Source organism: Pan paniscus, chromosome 15, assembly GCF_029289425.2.
Source record: "Pan paniscus chromosome 15, NHGRI_mPanPan1-v2.0_pri, whole genome shotgun sequence".
NCBI classification, from domain to species: Eukaryota; Metazoa; Chordata; class Mammalia; order Primates; family Hominidae; genus Pan; species Pan paniscus.
The window spans coordinates 107,495,125-107,516,101 of NC_073264.2; the positions used below are offsets into that span (position 1 = coordinate 107,495,125).

Genomic DNA, 20,977 nt, shown 5'->3' on the forward strand with positions numbered 1-20,977 from the left:
CCTAACACACTGCACACCTTAACGGATGCTGGCTCACCCCCACTCACCTCCAGCTGTGTGGCCCGGTCCCTAACGCACTGCACACCCTAACGGATGCTGGCTCGTCCCACTCATCTTCAGCTGTGTGGTCCGGTTCCTAACGCACTGCACACCCTAACGGATGCTGGCTCACCCCCACTCATCTCCAGCTGTGTGGCCCGGTTCCTAACGCACTGCACACCTTAACGGATGCTGGCTCACCCCCACTCATCTCCAGCTGTGTGGCCCGGTTCCTAACACACTGCACACCTTAACGGATGCTGGCTCGCCCCCACTCATCTCCAGCTGTGTGGCCCGGTTCCTAACGCACTGCACACCTTAACGGATGCTGGCTCACCCCCACTCATCTCCAGCTGTGTGGCCCGGTTCCTAACACACTGCACACCTTAACGGATGCTGGCTCGCCCCCACTCACCTCCAGCTGTGTGGCCCGGTTCCTAACGCACTGCACACCCTAACGGATGCTGGCTCGTCCCACTCATCTTCAGCTGTGTGGTCCGGTTCCTAACGCACTGCACACCCTAACGGATGCTGGCTCACCCCCACTCATCTCCAGCTGTGTGGCCCGGTTCCTAACGCACTGCACACCCTAACAGATGCTGGCTCGTCCCACTCATCTTCAGCTGTGTGGCCCGGTTCCTAACGCACTGCACACCTTAACGGATGCTGGCTCGCCCTCACTCATCTCCAGCTGTGTGGCCCGGTTCCTAACACACTGCACACCTTAACGGATCCACAGCATGGAGACTGGGGACCCCTGCTGTAAACACTGGGAAACCTTACCCTTGGGGAAGGGGCATATAAAACCAGGAGAAAGAGGAGCTCCATGTAAATGTACATTTTATGGATCCTTGAGGAAAGAGTGCAAAGAGGAATGGCCCCACCCACTTTCCCTCTACCTGGCATCATTCCCAGTAACCCACTTGAAGAATCCACTTGAACCTGGGGTGCTTCAAGATAGTTGAGGCTTGTTATACTAGGGACCACCAGAAAAGGAAACAACCAATGTGGCTGTGGAGATTCATCCTCTGTAACCGATTTATGACACTGGTGCAGGGTGTTGATAGCAGAGAAGGCTGAGCGTGGGGGGGCAGGAGTGCATGGGAACTCTGTTTCTTCTACTCAAACTTGCTGCGATCCTAAAACTCCTTTAAAATAAATTCAATGTAAAAGGAAGGGCAAAGACATTCTGGAAGAAATTTCGGCCACTTCTTGGAAATTATATTTAGTCTTACCATGAGATCAAGCAATCCTGTTTCTAATGATTTATACATCCAATTTTAAAATGTATGTTCCCACAAAGCCTCCATGGGAATGTTTGCATCAGCTTGATTGATGGCTGCCTTTCCCACTCTGTGAGTGTTACTTACAGGGTGACAGTTGAAAATACTATTTCCTACATAATGATAGTATACACATCTTTCCATTGCTGTTTTACTCAATTACTTAACCCATTTTCTAAACAGATTTAAACTTCATAAATCCTGTCATCTCCTCAGCCCCAGCACAGCTGCCTCCTTCCTCAGGGTTTCTGATACTCTCAGGATGTGGGTTTTCACACTGTGTCTGTTGCACAGTAATACACGGCCGTGTCCTCAGATCTCAGGCTGCTCAGCTCCATGTAGGCTGTGTCTGTAGACGTGTCCTCGGTCATGGTGACTCTGCCCTGGAACTTCTGTGCGTATATTGTTTCACCATCTTCAGGATCAAAACCTCCCATCCACTCAAGCCCTTTTCCAGGAGCCTGTCGCACCCAGTGCATGGATAATTCGGTGAGGGTGTATCCGGAAGCCTTGCAGGAGATTTTCACGGTGGCCCCAGGCTTCTTCACCTCAGCCCCGGACTGTACCAGCTGGACCTGGGCGTGGGTGCCTGTGGAGAGGACAGAGTGGATGAGACCCCACTTAACTGGACCCAGTCACCTCATCAGCCCTGGGACTGAGGATTCTCTTGCCTGTAGCTGCTGCCACCAAGAGGAGGAGACTCCAGGTGCAGTCCATGGTGAGGTGCTGTGCTCTGGGGGCTTCCGTAGGGGAGGGATGTGGCTGCTGTGTGATGCTCTCTGGGCAAGGACAGATCTGTATTTACCTCAGTAGACACCAGTGCATTTGCATATTCATGAGGCAGGTTTTTCATAGATCAGGCCACGCCACCCTGAGGAAGAAGACAGGTGACATGTGGACCACACCACAGTGGGATGCTGAGCTCCCTGCCCTGAACTTTGTTTAATATTTGTCCTCTGACATGCCCAGAAGTCCATGAAGACAGAACTCCTCTCACAGAAACCCAGAATCTCACAGGACATGGTCCTCAACGTGATTCCCTGTTCATATGGCTCACTGACAATCTGAACTTTTCCTGAGCCTTGCCCTCTGCACGTCTAACTTCTGGGATGAGTGTGTCTCCGGAGAGTAACACCCATTGAATTAATAAAACCACCCCTCAATTCCTAACTAGAAATACATTTGAAAGACCTAGACATTTCTCCTTTTAAATCCGTTTTGCATTAAATTATTGGGTTAGGTATAGGCTGCGTATACAATAAAATACTTACAGGCACATCAGTACTTGCTAAATTCTTATTTAAATGTTAGGTCATTATTGCTTTGAAATAAGGAACATTCAATTCCTGAGAGAAAACCCTGCCCCAGCCTCCTGTGCACCTGCCCCAGGGCTGGGTCCTGTGCTGGGTGCTCCCTGAGCGCCCCCTGCCGCTCAGCTCCCGCCCTGCAGGGAAGTTCCTGTCTGGGAACTTTTTCCTCCTGTCAGAGAACTTTTCCTCCCAGAATCTCAAGCCCAGTAGGAAGGGGCTGTGCCCTGGCTCAGATGGCTCTTTCAGTGACAGAAATTGCTTCTCCCACCACCTCTTACAATAGAAAATAGGCCTTAGAAAACCCAACATAATCTACAGGGAGACCTCAGCACGGCAAGCAAGGAATCACAAAAGCCATCAGGGAGCCCCTTCCCTGGAGCTCCGGATCCACTGATACGGTCCAGACACATGGCGAGTCCAGGAACTGATGGGACTTTGGGGAAGGCTCTGTGTTTTAGGATTCTGTGGTTGAAGATTATATCGATTATAACTTTACGCACAGACCCTATGTCTCAAAGCTCACCACCACACACACTCACAGTGGCATATTTGCATAGTAACTGGCCTCGAATTTGCCCTCCTTCCTAGTGTCTTGCCAATGAAAGGCGCTTCCAACACTGATGGAAGTCCTGGTTGTGTTTGTTGTTGTTTTGCTTTTTCCAAACAGAGCTAAAGCAAGCTCGGTACTAATGGAGATTTGGAAAGTGCCTTCATGTTCTCCTTGCCAGTTCTCACCTGCGCACCCTGCAGATGCCCCATGAGAGGTAAATCTAATGTCATTGAGGGAGGGGATGTGACCTTGTTCTTGAAGCTGTTGGTCTCAGAGGTTTTAAGTCCCTTCACTGTCCTTGACTTTTTCTCTCCCACTGCCTTTGGTTTCCCTAAATTCTAGTCCTTAGATGGAGTCTGTGCCTTTCCACACTTTTCTCTTTAATCCAGATCAATCATATTGGTGGTGAGGTGATGTGGTGGGTAGGGGAGCAGTATATGTTCTGGAAATTGAATTCCAATGATTTCTTGCCATTCTTTCTCTAGGCTGCACCATTTACAAGGAGTCTCCAGCGGTACAGCTGATTTTCCTCTGTCCTCTACTCCCCTCAGGCTGCAGCATCCACAGATTATTTTCTTGAATCTGACAACAGATGTTTTATTAATTATACCCCTTTTCATGACTCAGGAAGGCTAAGATGAAGCTGTCTGGGATGGAAAAGAGTCCCTTCCCCTCACATGGAATAGAGATCTTGAAAAGTATTTTTTCCGTGTAGGGTCTGTCTGGAGGAAGTTCTGGGCATATTTATCAGAGCATAGTTCTCCTGATGACAGAGCCATGAGGGAATCTGTTTGGATTCTCATCTTGAGAACCCAGAAGTTTCTGGAGGGAAATTCCATCAGAGTAGGGTGTGTGGCCCCCAGGAGTTCTTACCCTACCCTATCCACACTTGTCTTCCAGGCATTTATGGAATTGCCATATAACTCTTCCCAACAGCTTGTGCTTTCAACGGAAGAATCACCCAGTTTATAAATTTAGAAAGGAGACTTTATTTCTCAGAAAGGGTTGAAGCTGCAGGACGGCCATCTTAACAGGCTGGGAAGAAAGCCTCCCACAGGGACTGTGAGCAAGCACTTTAAGAGAGGGAAAGACGAGAAATGAATTTGTGCAAATGGATTGGTCAAGTGTACACACTCAGCAGGCTATAAAAGGAGCTATGGATATTCACATGGAGTGGAGGCTGTCATGTCTAATAAGCAAACACACATGATACATGCATTTCAGGTTTGCTTTGGGGTGAGGACTTAAGAAGTAAATGAATTACAGTTGGGTCCTGCATATCAAAAGGGCTTTGTGCAGGGGCAGAAAGACACACAGTGCACAGCCTCTAGAAATTGGCCAGGACAAGTCCATGGTCAGTGGTCTCTTCACAGGAGAAAGTTACTGAAATCAGTCTCTTGGCCAATCAAAGCTCTCTTTATGGCTGTGGGTCATTCTTGCCAACATTTGTTATCTTTTGTCTTGCTGATAATAGCCATTTTAAGTGGTGTGAGGTGATATGTCATTGTGCTTTTGATTTGAATTCCTCTAACAATTAGTAATCTTGAGGACATTTTTATGCTCTGTTTTTCATGCACGTGTCTTCTGAAAAAAATCTATTCAGGTTTTTGCTCTTTTTATGAGGTCATTTGACATTTGCTATTGAGTTGTATGGATTATTTATACATTTTGATAGGACTTCTTGTCAGATATATAATTGCACATAGTTTTTTGCTGGGCTTGCTTTTGGGATTAACTTCAAATAAATCATTTCTGAATAAATGACATGAATTATTTTTCCATGTTCCCTATGAGTTTATGGTTTCGTGTTATGTTTATTTTTTGTTGATTTTTTATATGGTGTTAGAGAAGGTCTAATTTTATTTATTTTGCATATGGATGTCCAATTTTTACATCATTTGTTGAGGAGACTGTCCATCCTTCACTGTGTGTTCTTGGGATACAAAATCAGGAAGATGCATAATTTAAAAAGAAAACATCAGATGAATATTCCTGGTGAATATAGACCGAAAAGCTCTCAACAAAATACTAGCAAATAGAATCCAGAAGCACTTTAAAATGTGATACCTCATGATCAAGTAGGCTTTACCCCTGGAAGGCAAGGTTCATTCAACATCCACAATTCAGTAACTGTGATTCTCCATGTAAGCAGAATAAAACAAAAACCATATGATTATCTCAATAGACGCTGAGAAAGCTTTTGATAGGATCCAACACTCACTCATAATAAAAACCCTCAAAAGACTAGGCATCAAAAAATACCTCAAAATAATAACAGCCATCTATGACAAAACCACAGTCAACATTATACTGAGTCAGCAAAAGCTCAAACCCCTTGAGAACTGAAATAAGACAAGGATCCCCTCTCTCACCACTCTTATTGAGCATACTACTGGAAATCCTAGTCAAAGCAACCAGGCAACAGAAAAAATAAAACGGAGCTGATATGGTTTGTATTTGTGTCCCCACCCAAATTTCATGTCAAATTGTTATTCCCAGTGTTGGAGGTGGGGACTGGTGAGAGATGGTTAGATCTTGGGGAATGCTTCACCCTCTTTTGTGCTGTTCCCATGATAGAGTCCTCAGGAGATCTGGTTTCAAAGTATGTGTCAACTCCCTCCTCTCTCTTCCTGCTCCAGCCACATAAGACATGATGCTTCCCTTTCTGTCATGATTGTTGGGTTCCTGAGGCCTCCCCAGCCATGCTTCCTCTACAGCCTGCAGAACCATGAGACAATTAAAAATCTTTATAAATTATGCAGTCTCAGGTGTTTCTTTATAGTTTGCAAATGGACTAATACAACATCCAAATGGGAAAAGAAGGGGATGTATCTGTCCAAACTGATGATATAATTCTATACCTAGAAAATTCTAAAGACTCTGCCAAAATAATTCTAAAATAGATAAACAACTTTGGTAAAGTCTCAGGATACAAACTTAATGTACAAGAATCACTAATATTTCTATACCCAACTATGTCCAAGCTGAGAGTGAAAGCAAGAACACAATCCTAACCCACTTACAATATTCACACACACACAAATGAAATGCCTGGAAATACAGGTAACAAACAAGGTGAAAGATCTCTACAAGGATAATATAAAACACAGCAGAAATAAATCATACATGACACAAATAAATGGGAAAACATTTCATGTTCATGGATTAGAAGAACCAATATTGTAAAAGTTATCATACTGTCTAAAGCAATTTACATAGTCAATACTATTTATATAAAACTATCAGCATCATTCGTCACAGAATTAGAAAAAATAATCTATTCTAAAATTTATATGGAACCAAAAAAGACCCTGAATAGCCAAAGCAATGCTAAGCAAAAGAACGATGCCAGAGGCATCATGACACCCAACTTTAAGCTACACCATAATGACATGGTAACAAAACAGCTTGGTACTGGTACAAGAGCATATACGCAGAACAAATGGAACAAAATAGAAACAGAAATAAAGCTGCACAACTAAACCATCTGATACTTGATAAGGCTGACAAAAACAAACAATGTGGAAAAAAACTGCATTCAGTAAATGGTGCCGGGATAACTGGATTCTGGCAGATATGCAGAATGCAAGAGTGAAGAAGGCTGGGCAGTTTCTACCTAGATTTCAGAAGATGTGTAGAAAACCCTATGTGCCCAGGAGGAAGCCTGCTACAGGACTGGATCCACCACAAACAACCTCTACTAAGGCAGTGCCAAAGATGGGGAAATATGGGGTTGGAGCCCCGTTCAGAGTCCCCACTAGGGCACTTCATAGTGGAGCTACGGAAATGCAGCCACAACCCTCAAGATCCCAGAATGGTAGATCCAAAGGCAGCTTGTACTCCCAACCTGGAAATTCTTCTGGCACTTGACTCTGGCCTGTGATATTAGCCCCATGGAATGTGCCCAGCCATAAGGATGAGATGCCTGAGGATTTTGGGACCCACTTTGTCCCGGTGTACCCTGACTAAGAACATAAAGTCAAGATAGATTATTTTGTAGCTTTAAGATTTAATATCTGTCCTGCTAGGCTTTAGGTGTGTGTGGGGCCTTTGGCCAATTTATTCCTTTTGTATTGACAATATTTACCCAATGCCTGTGGCAATATTGCACCTTGGAAGTACATAACTCTTTAAAACATTTTGCCAGCACGCAGCTGGAGGGAAATTGCCTTAAGACCCCAACGAGACTTTGTAATTTTCAGTTGGAGGTTGATCAAGTTAACACTTTTGGGAACTATTAAAAAAAAAAGATGATTTTGCAGTCTTAGAAGGATTTGAGACCAGGGGACACAAGAGTGAAATGATATACTTTAGATGATTGTCCCTTCCAAATCTCATGGTGAAATGTGATCCAAAATATTTGAGGTGGGTCCTACTAGGAGTTTTTGGCATGGGGAAAGATCCTTCAGGTACAGCTTGGTATCAACCCCATGGTAATTAGTGAATTATTTCTTTATTAGCTAATTTGAAATCTGATTGTTAAAAACAGTCTAACGACCCTCCTCCCCTCTCCTGTGCCCCCTCTCACCACAGGACACCGCCTGCTTCCCCTTTGCCTTCCACCATGACCGTAAGCTTCCTGAGGCCCTCACAAGAAGCAGATGCTGGTGCCATGCTTCTCACACAGCGTGCAAAACTGTAAGCCAAATAAGCCTCTTTTCTTTGTAAATCACTTGGCCTCAGGCATTAATTTATAGCAATGCAAAGTAGACTAATACACTGTCCAAAGCAAGATACATATTCAATGCAATTTTTATCAAGTAACCAATATAATTGATTACATGTTTTTAAAAAAAATCCTTAAATATATATGGAATCAAAAAACAGCCTGAATAGCAAAAGCAATCCTAAGGAAAAAGACCAAAGCTGAAAGCACCACATTCCCTGCTTTCAAATTATACTACACAGATACAGTAAGAAAGATAGCACGGTACTGCTACTAAAAACAATAACAATAATAATAATGTAAAAGAATAGACAGCCAAGAAATAAAGACAAGTTTCTACAACCACCTGTTCTTTGACAAAACTGACAAAAATATGCAATGGAGAAACAACCCTCTATTCAGTAAGTGGTGCTGAAAAACTTGGACAGCCACACATAGAAGAATAAAACTAGACTTCTAGTTTTTCACCATAGACAAAAATTAATTGAACATGGATTCAATATTTAAATGTACAAACTGAAGAAAATGTAGGAGAAATTTTTCGGGACATTGGCCTAGGCAAATAAAATATGACTAAGACTTCAAAAGCATGGTGTGGTAGGTTTGGTTATTCATTATATTGAAAAATAAAGCTATCATATGCTCTGGTGATCCCACTTCTTGTCATATATTCAAAAGAAATAAAATTATTATGTCAAACACATGTTCACTGCAAGATTATTTATAATAGTGTAGATTTGTAAAATAATTTAATGACCACAGATTGATGAGTGTATAAAGAAAATGTGTATACATAAAACTGAATTTTATTAGGCTTTGAAAAGAAGGAAATTCTGACATTTGCAACAACAGGGATGGGGCTAGAGGACATGATGCTTAGTGGAATAAGCCAGATGCAGAAAGACTTAATGATCTCATTTACATGTGGGATCTAAAATATTCAAGCTCTTGAAAGCAGAGAGTAGAATAGTGGGTCCCAGGCCTGTGAGGAGAGGGAAATCAGATGATGTTTGTCAAAGGGTACAGAGTTTCAGTTGTGCAGGGTGAATGAGTTCTGCAGATCTAATGTACTGCAATGTTCTTGTATTTAATACTGTATTGTAAATGTGATTTTTGCTAAACGGGTAGATCGTAGGTTTCTCATCAGACACACACATATACACACACATGTAGTACATTAAAAAAAATAAAATGGTAGCTCCATGAGAAAATGGATACACAAATTACCTTGGCCATGATGAGCATTTCACAATGTGTATCTGATGTGGTTTGGATCTGTGTCCTGGCCCAAATCTCATGTTGTATTATAATCCTCAATTGTGAAGGTGGGACCTGGTGGGAGATGACTGGGACATGGGGTGGGTCTTTCATGAATGGTTTAGAACAAACTCCTGGTGCTGTTCTCATGACAGTGTGTGAGTTCTCATAAGACCTAGTTGCCTAACTGTGTAGACCTTCCCTGCTTCCTGCTTCCTGTGGCTCCTGCTCTGGCCATGTGACGCACCTGCTCCCCTTTGTCTTCTGCCATGATCCTAACTTTCCTGAGTCTCCTCAGAAGGAGAAGCCACTACACTTCCTGTACAGCCTGCAGAACCGTGAGCCAATTAAACATATTTTTTTTCTCAAATCCCTCAGTCTCAGGCATTTTTTATAGCACTGTGAGAATGGACTAATACAACATCAAAACATCAAGTGGGGCACCTTAAACCTATACATTATTAAAACATTTCAATTATACCTCAATAAAACTGAAAAAATTTAAACTTATAATAAAGAAATGCATACTTCGTATTTTCTTAATAAAAAGAAAACAACATAGGAAAACTTACACTAAGACATTTGTAACAGCTTTGTTTATAATATTTATAAACTGGAAACAAATTTAAAGTCAATTTACAGGAAAATAAATTAAAATATTGCCATTTACTTATTTAACAGACTGACTCAGATATAAAACCTCTCTCCCTCATCTCTCTCTCTCTCTCTCTCTCTCTCCATATATATGTGAAAACTTTGAGGTTTCATATCAGAGTCAGTCCATTGCTTGAATAAATGATAATATGTTGATCTAATTTAATACCGTAAATAGCAGGAAATAACCTCAAAAAATAGCAAGGTAGCCCATTACCAAATTAAGGTCTACAATGTTTGATTGCATTTATATAAAGTTCAAAACAGAAAAAAAAAATGGATCTATAGTGTCAGAAATCAAAACATTTCCCCATGCAGGAGTTGACCGCAAGCACAGAGAAAGACGCATGTTGCGGGGGAAAGGACTTGCTCTTCAGGCTACCTTAGGTGTTGGGAACAAAGGTATTCACATTTGACAGAAACTCTCTAGTGATACATTTCAGATCTATGCATTTTTTCTCATGTGTAATTTTTTTCTTATATAAATAAAACATGTAGAATAGTTTAAAATCCAGTAAACAGTAAAATTAGTATTAAAATCCTACATGAAATATCAACATCATTATAGGAATTAATAAAATGCATTCAAGTATACCTACTAAAATTAAATCCCAGAAATCAAAAAGATAACTGTAACATCTGAAACTTATTAATGAGTATATACTTCATAGAGAAGGAAAAAATTGTCAAGACATGTGGAACATGTATTTTTTCCAATCAAATGTCATTAAATTAGTTATACAACATTTTAACCTGTGTCATTGGTATAAATTACCAATATTTTTTGTAATATTACAACTGAGAACAATTTTTAAAGAAAAAAGGATATTTGCACGCCCATGAACTAAATGGAATGTATTTTCAATGTTGGTCCAACTATTATACCTCTAAAAATACCATGGTTTTGAGTGGGGCTTGGAAAAAATATTTTGTATTTTATTTATTTATTTTATTTTTTTGAAACGGAGTCTTGCTCTGTTGCCAGGCTGGAGTGAAGTGGCGCCATCTCGGCTCACCACAACCTCCGCCTCCCAGGTTCAAGCGATTCTCCTGCCTCAGCCTCCCTCTTTTTTTTAATTGAACAAATATTTATTAAGCACCTACTTTGCGCCAGGCATTGTGCTAGGCACCCTCACTGTGTGCTGTTCCCACACCACAGTCAACTGCTCAGAAATTAAAACCAAGAAATGGAACATTGTCACAACCATACAAACTGGGGGGCACGGGGCAGGATCGGGGATGCAGGTGATTCCCAAGCCAGAAAATGTACTCACCAGAAACCTGTTTTCCATCTCTGGGTAAGTCTCCACTAAACAGTTATTTTAAAGCTTCCCGATGTTTTCGGAGAGGAATGTTGTTCTCCCTGTGCCCCCAAGGCTGGCACCTGGAGGACCTTCAAATACTCTGAATGCTATTGGATAAAAGGAGCCCGATGGCCTGGTGTAAAGAATATCAATATTTGGATGAGAAAATGCTTTTTTTCAGTTCATATGGTTCCAACAACCCTTATGAAAGATATAAACATCCCTGGCCCGACTGCTTAAATGTTGAAGGTAGACCTAGTTCTGGATTCCTCAGTCAGAATCTTCCAGTTGTCCCACCCTCACAAGGCCAGAGAAGCGAGAGGAAATTTCTATTCTGGAAAGGAGCGAGTGGACGGCACAACTGGTTTGGAAACACGACACACGGCGCCTGCATTTACAGAAGCAACGCACACAGGGAACGTCCTAGCGCCATCTGGTCTCGCACGCATGCCTGGGACTCACGGTGGGGATCCCGGGCCTCGGCCAGCCCTAGTCGTTGGCGCCCAGCCTGGGAGGCCTGGGCGGAAGTTATGCAGGTTGGGGATCTTCCGGTCCAGCGCCTCCAGGAAGCGCCTCCAGGTGGCGCTGTCGGGATTTGCTCTCCTCAGGGCCTATCTTTAGGGAACGCACTTTATCTTCCAGGTTTTGATCCTCTCTCTGCCGCCTCCATCTTCTCAGAGACACAGTCGCACTCTGACTCACGGCCTCTTCCTCTGCTCCGCACTGGCCACCGACTCCTGCAGCGCCGTGGGCAGCCGGAAGTCGCTCTCCCGCCAGGTCTGCAGCTCCATCTCCCACCTCTTCCCGTGGGCAGCTCCGCGTCGAGGCCGCCTTCAGCTTGTGGTTCCCAGACTGCAGGTGCGTGTCGGCTGCAGCGGTCTGAGAGGCCTTTCCATCGTCCATCCTGTTGACACTGGATGCCGGAGTAGAAGATGGGGCTCCATGCCCGGATTCTCGGGATTATTACTCGAGGGCTCCATGTTCTCCTGGATCTTGTCTTTGGCTGTCTTGGCCGCTTCTTCCACCTCCTGGAATTTCTCTGCAAACTTGGTCAGCTGCTGCTCAGAGGAAAACCCCAAACCAAACACCGTGTTGGCTCTGCTGTCGGCCCACTGCCCAGACGTCTGTGACGTGTTGGTGAAGGTCATATTCGGTGTGATTGTGCTGTTTATGGTCACCTTGGCTCCGTCCACACTGACGATCCCATAGATGTTCCTTGTGACATCATAGAAGTAGGAAACGGTGACCGCCTGTTGCTCGCAGGCATCCAGTTCTTCTTGGTGTTGGGGTCAATCTGGAAGACCCGCGCTCGTGGGGGGTGAAGATGGGCTGTTCTCCCATCTCTGACGCTGCTCCGGCGGCCGCTCCGACCCGGCCTCTGGCGCTGGCTCTCCGCCCGCTGGGCATCCGCTCCCCGCGCGGCACGTGCGGCGGCCCCTGCGCACCTGGCTCAGCCCTGGCGCCGCTCCATTCCGCCAGGCGCGGGCGGGCAGGAGCTCTGGAAAAAATCATTCTAAGAGACAAATTAAAAGAATAATCTGTAATAAGGAGACGTCAACATTCCATCTCAGAAAAAAATTGAAAATATGTAATACATACAAAGTCCTGAGAAGAAACCTCGAAGCACAGGAAGGGTCTCATGTATAGTAGGTTGTAATATGTTTATTGTTAAAATTATTACCTTTGTGTTGTTTTGAAAAATTGAAGCAAAGTATAATGAAATGAAGTGTTTTGTGCTTCTCTGGTATAACAGCATGTTGAGAAAACTGAAGAGCCCTGTAATCCTGAGGAGGGGGCCTAATCCAAGGAGAGAGAGGCTCCGGGTCCTGTGGACACACACGGGTTGCCTGCTTCTCCCCATCTAGGGGCTGCTTCCTGAAGCCTTCAGGAGGCAGGAGGCTGAATTTTTCTGTCAGGACAATCTAATCACATCCGGACAGGGAGAAAAACATTCATGACCTAGGACACATAAAATATGTATAATTAAAATTTCATTGAAAATTGAGAAATTTTGGTTGTATGTATTTATAGTGAATAAAGCTATGTTATGATTTATGAATGCAATACGGAATAATTGAATCGAGCTGATTGACATATATCTCACCTCAAATCCTCAAATTTTTATTTTTGTGTGTGTTACAAGGACATTTGAAATTTATTCTTGGCTGTTTGAAAAATGACCAATACACTATGTTTAAGGTTACAAATAGACATCAATTTATGTAAACTATAGGCAATGATTGAAAGGAATTATGGATTACTATAATTTGTATGTTCCATTCTTTAGGACATATTTTATAATTGTTATATATTATAATTTTATTATATTAAATATTAAAGACTACACGTATAAGTTTGTGTATTTACACATGTCTATAGATGTAAATTAATGTCCCTATAGCTATGTAGTAGCTGATATAAACGGATGTTAACAAAACTCTAAAAGAACAAGTGCAAATTATTAGGAAGAATTATTTCTTGACGGTATGTATTTTTAAAAAATAACCTTACATATAAATTAAAAATTAATAAAACACAATTCCCAATTAAAAAGTTCATAATAAATAACCATAGTAAAATATCACAACCTAATAAGACTCCAGAGTCCTGCAAAAATGAGCCCGCCTCCTGCAGCTGAGAAAGGAAACCACCCGCATGGCTCTTCGGGGAGGTTTGTGTCTGGGCTCACACTGACCTCCCCTCACTGTGTCTCTGGTACACTAATACAGGGCCATGTCCTCGGTTTTCAGGCTGTTCATTTGCAGATGAAGAGTGTTCTTGGCGTTATCTCTGGAGGTAGTGAATCGGCCCTTCCCGGAGTCTATGAGTTATGTGCTACCCCCATTAAGATTAACTTGTCCAACCAACTCCAGCCTATTCCCTGGAGCCTGGCGGACACAGTTCATGTAGTAGCTACTGAAGGTGAATCGAGAGGCTGCACAGGAGAGTCTCGGGGACTGCCCAGGCTTTGCCAAGCCTCCCCCAGACTCCACCAGCTGCATCTCACACTGGATACCTGCAAACACAGAGACACCCCGGTCAGAAACTGCCACACATATCCACTGTTTCTCACTCATATCCATTCATACTCAATATCTCTAGTTCTCTATAGATCACCTTTTAAAATAGCAGCAAGGAAAACCCAGCTCAGCACAAACTCCATGGTGAGTCCTCTGTGTTCGGTGCTGATCACCAGATGAAAACACCTGGGAATTCGGGGGCTGGGCTCCTCTCCCAGAGCTGCAGGGTTTGGGCTGGCCTGGTTTTTATCAGCAGAGAGTGGGCCCTATCTGCATGTCTCCTGCTATACAGCAAGCTCAGGGGTGGGATGGCTGAGGAGAAGGCAGTGCTGAGAGCGGATGAGAGTGTCCTGGAAAACACTGGAGGTAATCCTATCTCTCTGGAAAATATAACTTCAGATTATGTGATTGTGCCTTGGTAATCATTTAGCAGACATCAGCTTTTTTAACTTTTACATATTTGCTTAATACATTTATTGCAAGTGTCAATGCTACATTTTTAGAGAAGATAAATTACATACAGAACAAAGCAGTTGTGCGATGTGTCCAATATCACACATCTGGCCAGAGTTAGCCCTATTATCCGTGCCTGTGCCTCTAAACACTGGAGGAGACTGCTCCCCTGAGACAGCTCCGGGGCGGTGTGGGACATGTCTAGAGAGGTTTTCAGGATGTCCCTCCTGTCATAACAACTTTGTGTAATTTTGCCTTTTCTAGTGTTTACCTGAAATCTACAATCAGTGTTCACATGTGTGTATTTTCAGGAGTCCTTGATTATTCAAGTGTTGGTATTTATCCATTTCTTGCTCTTTCTCAGCCAATATATTCATTTTTGTTACTGCTTTATTTAAAAAAGTCAATCAATAATGAAATCAAATTGATAGTGCAGCATTTGGAAAATGTTGATATATGTGTGCAGTCATTGAATCAGCACTTCAATCATGTTTTAGCAATTAAGTTAACCTCTAATATTTTATCTCACTTGTCTGTAATTTTATTTCACCACATTGTTACTCTCCCCACCCTATTTTCAGAAAAATTCAGATCTTCTCTATGTTAACTTAGAATACTGCATCTTCTACAATTTGTACAAATGAAATCACATGAAATTGACGGTGAATTCTTTAGTTTCCTTCACTCCGCAAAATTATTTGATAATGTCCTCATGTTCTTATGGGAATGAGGCATGCCTTGATTTCAATGGTTCATTGTATCTCAGTACATGAATATTTCTCAAATTGTTTAACAATGCACCAAATAATGCATACTTCATTTGTTGTCTCAGTTTCTGAATTTTATTTAGAAATCAGATACTAAGCATTAGAATGTAAAAATTGAGAAAATGATATTCTGACCTCGTTCACAAAGAACATGAAGAACTACAAAAAATAAACCCCTCACCATATCTGAGTTGATGTCACAGAGAAAAAAAATCCCTGAAATCTGAGAAAATAGAGGCCTGCAGAGAGAACTAGGGTGCGTTTATTAGAGTACCTGGGGCAGGTGCCACTCATAGCATGGTATTGAAGATAGGAAAAAGCTAACCTGGAAATGTTTCATGAGTTGCTTGAAGATGTGTGTGCTAATGGTGTGAGAGTGTGAAACTCCTGGCACTTGCAGGCTTTTCCTACAGAACTGGGGAAATCCCCAGACAACTCACCCACCTGCTGTCCTGTGGTGTTGACTGGGGAGGAAGAACAGTAGCTCTGTTCAATGCTGAATCCCCCTTCACTATATGCAGGAGACATTTATTAAATCTTGTGTCCTGTGGGCACTGGTAGAATCAACTAGAACACAAGGAAACAGAGGACATCAGGGAAACTCTACCCAGAATCACCTCCCGTCTGTTTCCTGAGGAATGAAATCCAGAATCTGTGGGGTAAGGACAGTGGGTCAGAAGCTGAGGACACTGACGAAAAAACAGCATGACTGGGAAGAGACACCGTGACACTGGGGAAGGGAAGGAACAGGAATGCTTGGATCATGCATCAGAGCCAGTCTCACCACCCATAGCTAAGAAGGAGGCTCAGCCAGAAGGTTGGAAAACATGCCCCTGTGTCCAAGCCCCTTCATCCCACAAACAGTCACTAAGTAAATGTGTCAGCAGGATGCACCTGCCACAGCTGAAAGAGACAGCCTTTCTCTGGGGAGAATGAAATGTGAAGATCCAAAGCCAAACAGGGACACAAACGCAGGTATCACCAGAGGAACCTGAAGTTTTTGTGAACAGGAGAAGCTGATTTCAACTCTGATAGCCATGGCAACCATACACTTGAAACCCAAGCCTGACTAGGTTCGCAGAAACATGGTTAATAAAGGCCCAGCAGAATGTAATGTGTGATCATCTCCAGGAAAAACTAATAATAATTACAAGAAAATAAATTACAGGTGAAATGCAAACTGAAATTCTACATGCATTAAAATTTCATTAAAGGTGAATGGCAAATAAAATTCTGTCAGAAAAAAAGATCTGGCGAATATGTGTTGTCAGCACATTCATGTTTCAGGGCACATTTTACAAAGATTCTCTGCGAGTAGCCATGTGATATGCACTCAAAATAGAAATCTCTACAAAGAAATAAAGATTGTAAAAATGGAAAAATCTAGATGAATTGTAGTTTTTAACATTTGTAATTGCTATAAGATATAACTGTATAAAGTAATAAAAAATAACATATTCTATTTTACAGCATATGTAAGTGCAAACAGAATAAACAAGAAAGAGTGGTGAGAAGGAGGAATTCAAAGCACACAGTTACGCTATCTCTGTTCTTCATATCAAGGCCATCACAGGATTTACATTAGAATCTAATTACATACAATTTTTATTGTAAATCTTATGGTAACTATACAATATTTATAAAAAGGTAATTAAATACCGTGTTAATAGAGAAATAAGCATCATTATAAAATGTTAATTTAAACAAAAATTAACGGAAAAAAATAGTGTTGGTTTAAAAATAGAATTTATTGCTCATGCCTGTAATCCCAGCACTTTGGGAGGCTGAGGCAGGTGGATCACAAGGTCAGGAGATTGAGAGCATCCTTGCTAACACGGTGAAACCCCATCTCTACTAAAAATACAAAAAATTAGCCAGGCGTGGTGGTGGGTGCCTGCAGTCCCAGCTACTCGGGAGGCTGAGGCAGCAGAATGGCATAAACCCAGGAGGCAGATCTTGCAGTGAGCCCTGATTGCACCACTGCACTCCAGCCTGGGCGACAGAGCGAGACTCCTTCTCAAAAAAAAAAATAGAATTTATTATAGTTTATTTTAAAAAGCAATAGGTAGTTTCATCCATGTCCCTACAAAGGACAGGAACTCATCATTTTTTATAGCTGCATAGTATTCCATGGTGTATATGTGCCAAATTTTCTTAATCCAGTCTATCGTTGCTGGACATTTAGGTTGGTTCCAAGTCTTTGCTATTGTGAATAGTGCTGCTATAAACATACGTGTGCATGTGTCTTTATAGCAGCATGATTTATAATCCTTTGGGTATATACCCAGTAATGGGATGGCTGGGTCAAATGGTATTTCTAGTTCTAGATACCTGAGGAATCGCCACACTGACTTCCACAATGGTTGAACTAGTTTACAGTCCCACCAACAGTGTAAAAGTGTTCCTATTTCTCCACATCCTCTCCAGCACCTGTTGTTTCCTGACTTTTTAATGATCGTCATTCTAACTGTTGTGAGATGATATCTCATTGTGGTTTTGATTTGCATTTCTCTGATGGCCAGTGATGATGAGCATTTTTTCATGTGTTTTTTGGCTGCATAAATGTCTTCTTTTGAGAAGTGTCTGTTCATATCCTTCGCCCACTTTTTGATGGGGTTGTTTGTTTAAGCCTGCATGTTGTGCACATGTACCCTAAAACTTAAAGTATCATAAAAAATGAGAATATTTAAGGACCGCCAACATAAAAAAGCAATACACAACTATTAGCTATGTACAAGAAAGTTTCTCTACATATTCACAAATAGAAAAGATAAATATGAGAAAACATGGACGATAAAAACATGAACCAAGAAAAGCTATAGTAGCTGTATAAATTTAAGACAAGGTAGACATCAAAAAACACTTTCAGGACTTAACAAGGATATTACATACTATAAAGTTATCAGTTTTTTTAAAGACACCAAAAAAGACTTAACAAATGTATAATAGATGAGGAATGCACTATTCATTGTGATTTACATAACAAAAATGATAAAGGAAGTAAAGATATCAGTGAGACCATGCACATAAGGGTGTCCTGGGGACTGTGAAGATTCTTTGTATTCATGGAGGGCACCACTGAGAGCTTCCTTTTCAATTTCTCCCCGTTGCTGCCCACATCAACCCTGGTCCTGGAGCCTGCTGGACCAAGCTTATGCTGCAATCAGTGAAGGTGAATCCAGAGTCTTTGCAGGAGAGACTCAGATAGCCCCCAGCTGTACCATTATTTCCTGTCTCCCCCAGTGAACTTTACACAGGACTTCTGCAAACACAGAGGGAACAGACTGAGAACAGCTTCATCTGGAGCAGCCACAGCTGAGCCTGATCCGCAAGGACACTAATATTGAGAGTGATGAGAAGGGAAGCCCAGATCAGCACAGACCCCATGGTGTGGATACTGAGGAAGGCACAGGTGTGGGGTGGCTCCTCACCAGGACCACTAGGGATGGGATGAGCTGCTCCTCTTGAGTGTGGGAGTGACCACATTTCCATGTCTCCCTCCCTGTGGACAGGTGTTTGCTACTCAGCAGCGATCATCCCCCCTCCGCCTGTGGATTTCAGGGAGGGCAGATCAAAGGGTTCCTGGGATTGGATGCTCAGAGTTAATCTGCAAACTACACTTTCTTTTTCTCTAATGAGGGCACTTTTCAGGTGTCTTTATAGATGAATGTTTATCAACAAAATAACCCAGTAAATACATGAAAATAAACTTTTCCCAGAGGAAACATATATCTGCCTGTGTAGTCTCTACATGTAGAGCTGTAAACCACTGTTCTTAACAAGAAGGCAAAATGTTCATTTAGAATTTAAAATAAAATGCAGATCTACACATTGTTATGGCTAGAGTCCATAAGTGCTTGTATTCTGAGCTAATTTTGCTACACAGCAGTTCAGCATCAGGCATATATGCTTATGTGAAGAAGGAGTCATTCTGGGGCATGTGTGGTTTTCTGAGGGGAGAGTCCACATTGCAATGTGTGTGCTTGTCTGAGGGAGGAGTCCACGTTGGGACAGATGTGTGTACATGTCTGAAAGTAATTGCCCATTTAGAGACAGCGTGAGCTAGACTGAGCTGGAGTTTGAGGAAAACTTTTCTCACTTAAGAGATTATGAGAATCCTCTGGGTGATTTCCTTGTCAGGAAGGAAACTGGCTCACATGGGAACCTGCTGAAAGAAAACTCTCTAGTGAATGGACACATCTTATATCCAAATGGAGAAAGTTACTTTATTCTTTATTCCCCGTATCTCATGCCATCCCTGCCCACACTGAGTAACATTGCTAGAGATTTCTATACAGTCTGCATCTCATCCTGGGGTTCATGACCAGCTAAGTACTTTTTTAAGTGACTTATATAATGGGTATGTAAAGAAACTTACAACTGATCAAAAATAAACAATGCTATCAAAAATGAGCCAAATACCATAACAAACACTTCATCACAATTATATAAAATAATTAAATATAAAATTTTAGAGACATGTGCATTTAAACAACAATGAGCTATCACTACCAATAGATTAGAATGGTTAAAATACACAATGCTTATAGTGCCAAATGGCAACGAGGATGTGGAAGAACGGAATCTATCATGCATTGCTGGCATGAAACCAAAATTATAACTGCACAAAATGCAGACATTAAAAAATTTTGATATTTTATGTAATTTACATAAATGTAGAATTAAAATGTGATCTAACAGCTGTGTTCCAAAATATTTACAACACCCATTCAAAAGTGTGTGTTAGTGCTCACACTAATATCTTCAGAGGAATTCTTATATCAGTTTTATTAATTTGATTTGTTTTCCACTCCCTGAATTTTGTTTACAGAATACAAGTTGTATGGAAAATTTCCCAAATAATTAGAGTGCATACACATTTATATTTTCCTATTTTTCAATGACTTAACCTCACTTTCTTTTTGTTGTTGTTGTTGTTTTTTTGAGACGGAGTCTTGCACTGTCACCCAAACTGGGGTGCAGTGGGTCGATTTCGGCTCACTGCAACCTCAGCCTCCCCGATTCATGAGATTCTCCTGTCTCAGCGCCCAGAGTACCTGGGATTACAGGTGTACACCGCCACACCCGGCTAATTTTTTGCACTTTTAGTAGAGATGGAGTTTAACCATGTTGGCCAGACTGGTCTCAAATTCCTGACTTCGTGATCCACCCACCTCGGCCTCCCAAAGTGATGGGATTACAGGTGTGAACCACCACGCCCGGCTGACTTAACCTCACTTTCTAAAAAAGTCTTTAATCAAATAATCCCTGTAATCTCCTCAGCCACAGCATAGCTGCCTTCTCCCTCAGGGTTTCAAGATGTGGGTTTTCTCACTATGCCTCTTTCACAGTAATACACGGCCATGTATTACTGTATTACAGGAGGGGGATTTTTAGGTAATGTGTTAAGGGCATATATAATTTTACAAGAAACTAAGAAATATTTTCCTGTGTAGCTGTTTCATTTTGCATTCCCATTAGCAATGTTTTAGACTCTAGAAACCTGGTATGCTCACCAGCATTGGTATGATCCATCTTTCTTCTTAATTTCAGCCATTCTAAAAAGGGTGTTTGGGTATCTTATTGTGGTCTTGATTTGAATTTCTGTGATGAAAAATCCTGTTGAGATCCTGTTTATATGCCTATGTGTAATCTGTACATCTTCTTTAATGAA

The 20,977-nt window shown here is 41.9% G+C and overlaps 1 pseudogene and 1 gene segment (V, D, J or C); both read right to left on the bottom strand.

The window, feature by feature from the left end:
* Positions 1–1,246: 1,246 nt before the first annotated feature.
* LOC117975700 (immunoglobulin heavy variable 1-24-like) lies at positions 1,247–11,573 on the bottom strand. The segment is given in 4 exon segments: positions 1,247–1,911; positions 1,994–2,193; positions 11,034–11,196; positions 11,475–11,573. Coding segments are annotated over 2 exon segments (363 nt in total).
* A 188-nt stretch (positions 11,574–11,761) lies between these two features.
* Positions 11,762–12,404, bottom strand: LOC129393777 (homer protein homolog 2-like; annotated as a pseudogene).
* Between the last annotated feature and the right edge of the window lie 8,573 nt (positions 12,405–20,977).